A 3,466-nucleotide genomic window follows, 5' to 3' on the forward strand; every position below is an offset into this window, starting at 1 on the left:
GGACAGGAGACCCCTTCCTCCAGGGGTGGGGACACCTGTGGGTGGGGGGTCCTGGGGGAGGCACATGGGGGGCTCGGAAAGGAAGCTGCTCAAAGGGAAGGGGCTGCCCGTGTAGGAGAGGGGGCAGCATCAGGAGGGCACGGCAGCGAGGGAAGGGGACGGGCAGGGACACGCAGGGCCCTCGTCCTCACCTGGCCTGCACGGCGGCCTTCTCACAGGCGTCCAGGTCTCGGATGTACGGGGGAGGGGCGATCAGGAGCTCAAATCTGGGCAGCACTGTCAGAGCCCAGAGGAGAGACGCGGTGGCCTCGGGAACCCAGGGCAGGGGTCTGGGGACAAGAGCAAAGCCGCACGCCGCCCCCTCCCCAGAGGGGATGATGCACGCGTCCACACTCCCTCCGAGGAGCGGCCTGGGGGACTCTGCTGGCCTGCACTGCTCCTGCCCCGGGGAGGTCAGGGACGCTCTCCGGGGGCTCCCACCACACCCAGAACGTGGGCTGGGATGTGGCTGATCCCGGCCCGTCCAGGGGAGGCCAAGTGGCCACCGGGAGCCTCCCTGCGACTCCCGGGAGCCATTGAGGGTTGTCTCTAGGATGACGGCCACTGGGGGCCAGGCCCTCTCCCCTGCTCCCTGGCACTAGGAGCCATCTTGTCACCTTGCAGCCAGGGGAGGGGCCACCACCTGGGACCAGCACCCAAGATGCTAAACAAAGGAATGATTCACATCCAAGGCAGGGGATGTCATCACCACCCAGAGTGTCATGCCATTTAAAATGGATGAGCTGTTTATTTCTGGAATTTTCCATACACTATTTTCATTCTGTTGCCGACCTGCAGGTGGCGCTGTGGGTGACAGGAGCCACACCAACTCCCTGCCGTGGCCAAAGGGCATTTGCACTGGCTGCCGGTGCCTACAGGGACAAGGCTTTCCTCTTTCTCTTTTTTTTAATTAAAAAAAAATTTTTTTAGTTGTGGATGGACACGGTCCCCTTATTCTATGTATTCTTTTCCTGTGGTGCTGAGGATGGAACCCAGAGCCTCCCACGGGCCAGGCAAGCGCTCTGCCCCTGAGCCACGGCCACAGCCCTCGGGCCCCGGGAGAGGGGGGCGGCATCGAGGCAAAGAGGGCGGCGTGGCCGGGCCCTCCTCAGCCCCTGCCCTCCGAGCCGGTCCCCAGGCCCCCGCCGCCTGGTTCTTCCCCTGCTCAGCACAGGAAGCCCACAGAGCGTCCTTACGAAGGGAACCCAGCTCCTGCTGTGGCCAGGATGGACCCCGAGGGCCCCGAGGACACCGTGCTAAGCCAAAATAAGCCGTCGCTAAAGGACTGAAGCCGCTGGCCCTCCACACCCGGGGGGCCTGCCTCCGTGGGTTCAGACCCAACCGAGGACCGAAAAGAGTCAGGAAAACGTTGCCCTGTGTTGAATGTGCGACCTTCTCCTCCCTGTCACGTGTCCCTAAATAGTTCAGCCTAACTGTTTCCGTAGCACGTCCGTTTCGTCAGGTGTCCCAAGTCACCGAGAGAAGACTCAGGCCTACGGGAGGGTGTGTGAGGTCCAGGCAAACACCACACAGGTGTCCCTGTGGGCTCCAGAGCGTGGACTTGGGTGTCCCCAGGGACCCTGGAACTGACCCCCCCGGCTGCACTGTCAGGTTCCACTTCTGTGAGGTCCCGAGAGTTGTCACATTCGTAGGGACCCAAAGTAGAAGGGTGGTGAGCAGGGGCCGGGGGAGGGGAGGGGCGGGGCACGAGTGTCCAGAGGGGACAGTATGTCAGGGAAGTCAGGACAGCTCAGGGGCTGGAACTGGGTCAGGGCTGTGAACCCTGGGAATGTATTTAATGTCCCCTCATTGGCCACTGAGAAATGGTGACAGTGGCCAGTTTCCTGTTATGTATCTTTATCAGCCATACTTAATTTGGTGGGGGGTATCAGGGGTTGAACTCAGGGGCACCTGACCACTGACCACACCCCCAGCCCTATCTTGTATTTTATTTAGAGACAGGGTCTCACTGAGTTGCTTAGGGCCTCGCTGTTGCTGAGACTGGTTTTGAACTCAGGATCCTCCTGCCTCAGCCTCCCCAGCTGCTGGGATTTCAGGCCTGTGCACCATGGCACCCGACAGGCTCAAATAATTTTTAACAGGACCAGGACCTGCTCAGCAGCTGATGAGCCCTCGTGACTGGGGATGGGGCCCTCCTCCAGCCGCTTCCTCCCTCCCCCCAGGTGAGGACCCCGGTCTGGAGAGTCCCCTCTTACCGTACTTCTGGACCTCAAAGGACCTGTTGTACAGGTGGCCCTGCATCTCCACAAAGACGAACCACTCCCCCAACACGGGCTGGTCGGACAGGGGAAAGCTCATGTTGGTGACGCCTGCGAGGAGAGAGACGCCCTTCGTGCTCCGGGGGACCTTGGCAGAGAGCCACCAAGGGGCCCAGTCACTGTGGCCAGCGGTGACGTCCAGGAAGGGGGACCCGGCTCCTCCCCCTCCCTGGCAGCCCTCGGGGGAGCTGGAGGCCACCCAGCGCCAGGGGTGGGTGTCTGTGGGGGCAGGACGTGCAGGGCGGCCAGCGGGAGCAGGTCCTCAGCCCCCTCAGGGCGAGGCTGCCCCTCAGGTTCCCGGAGGCGCCCTGCAGCCAAAGCCGGGACCCCGCGAGGGAGATGGGGATCCGCTCCCCAGCTCGGCCCCCACCTGTCGTTCCCAGCCTCGGCTGAGACACCCAGGGCCGGGTGGTTCTCTGTGCACTGTGGGGTGTTGGGAGCGTCCCTCACCGTCCCCCTAGATGCCAGGTCCCAATCCCCAACATGACGACCTAAGAAGTCGCCAGGCTTTACCAATATCCCTGGGGGAGGGAAGTGGGTCTTGGGTGAGAATCACTGAGACACGTGGATAGGATGATAAGTGGGTGACAGACAGAGGGATGGACAGAACAATGGGTGGTAGATAGAAGAATGGATAGAATCATTGATGGGTGACAGAGCCGTGGAGGGGTGGTCAGACGGACAGAGGAACACCGCTGAGAGGGAGAAGGGACCACAGGTCACAGGTAGGAGATAGGTAGATGACAGCTAGCCTCCGAGTTGGGATCTAGAATGTCCCCGAATCTCATGTGCTCAGAGGGGGGTCCGGGGAAGCAATCGGCCACCGAGGGCTTTGACTTCATCAGCGGCTGAATCCACTGACGGCTGAAGGGTCTCCCGGAAGGTGAGACCCGGGGGGAGGAAGCAGGTCCCCGGGGGCACCTCTCGGCCGAGGCAAGGTGGACACGTCAGTTACGTGGCCCTAAATGTCACAGAGAAAAATAAAGAGCGCTCCCTCGGCCGAGGCAAAGCTTTCCCAGCTGCTAGAAGGAAAAGAAACCGGCCCAGCAGGGTGACGCGGGCAGCGGCCCGCGGGGGAAGGTGGAAGCCACCGACAAGGCCCAGTGTCCCGGAAAGATCTGGAGCCACCCCACCCCCCACACCCCCCC

At 62.1% G+C, this 3,466-nt stretch overlaps 1 protein-coding gene across 1 annotated transcript in view; it reads right to left on the reverse strand.

Annotated features, from left to right (window-relative positions):
- Cpamd8 (C3 and PZP like alpha-2-macroglobulin domain containing 8) overlaps positions 1 to 3,466 on the reverse strand; it is a gene marked incomplete at its 3' end in the record, with an annotated part of 61,867 nt that overhangs the window by 47,787 nt on the left and 10,614 nt on the right. Inside the window, exons 6-7 of the mRNA XM_048795356.1 lie at positions 2,256 to 2,406; positions 192 to 276 (exon numbers count right to left, since the gene is read on the reverse strand). Of these exons, the coding sequence (XP_048651313.1) occupies positions 192 to 276; positions 2,256 to 2,406 (236 nt within the window). The remainder of the gene's footprint in view (positions 1 to 191; positions 277 to 2,255; positions 2,407 to 3,466) is intronic.

This window comes from Marmota marmota, unplaced genomic scaffold (genome assembly GCF_001458135.2).
Source record: "Marmota marmota marmota unplaced genomic scaffold, marMar, whole genome shotgun sequence".
Lineage (NCBI taxonomy): Eukaryota > Metazoa > Chordata > Mammalia > Rodentia > Sciuridae > Marmota > Marmota marmota.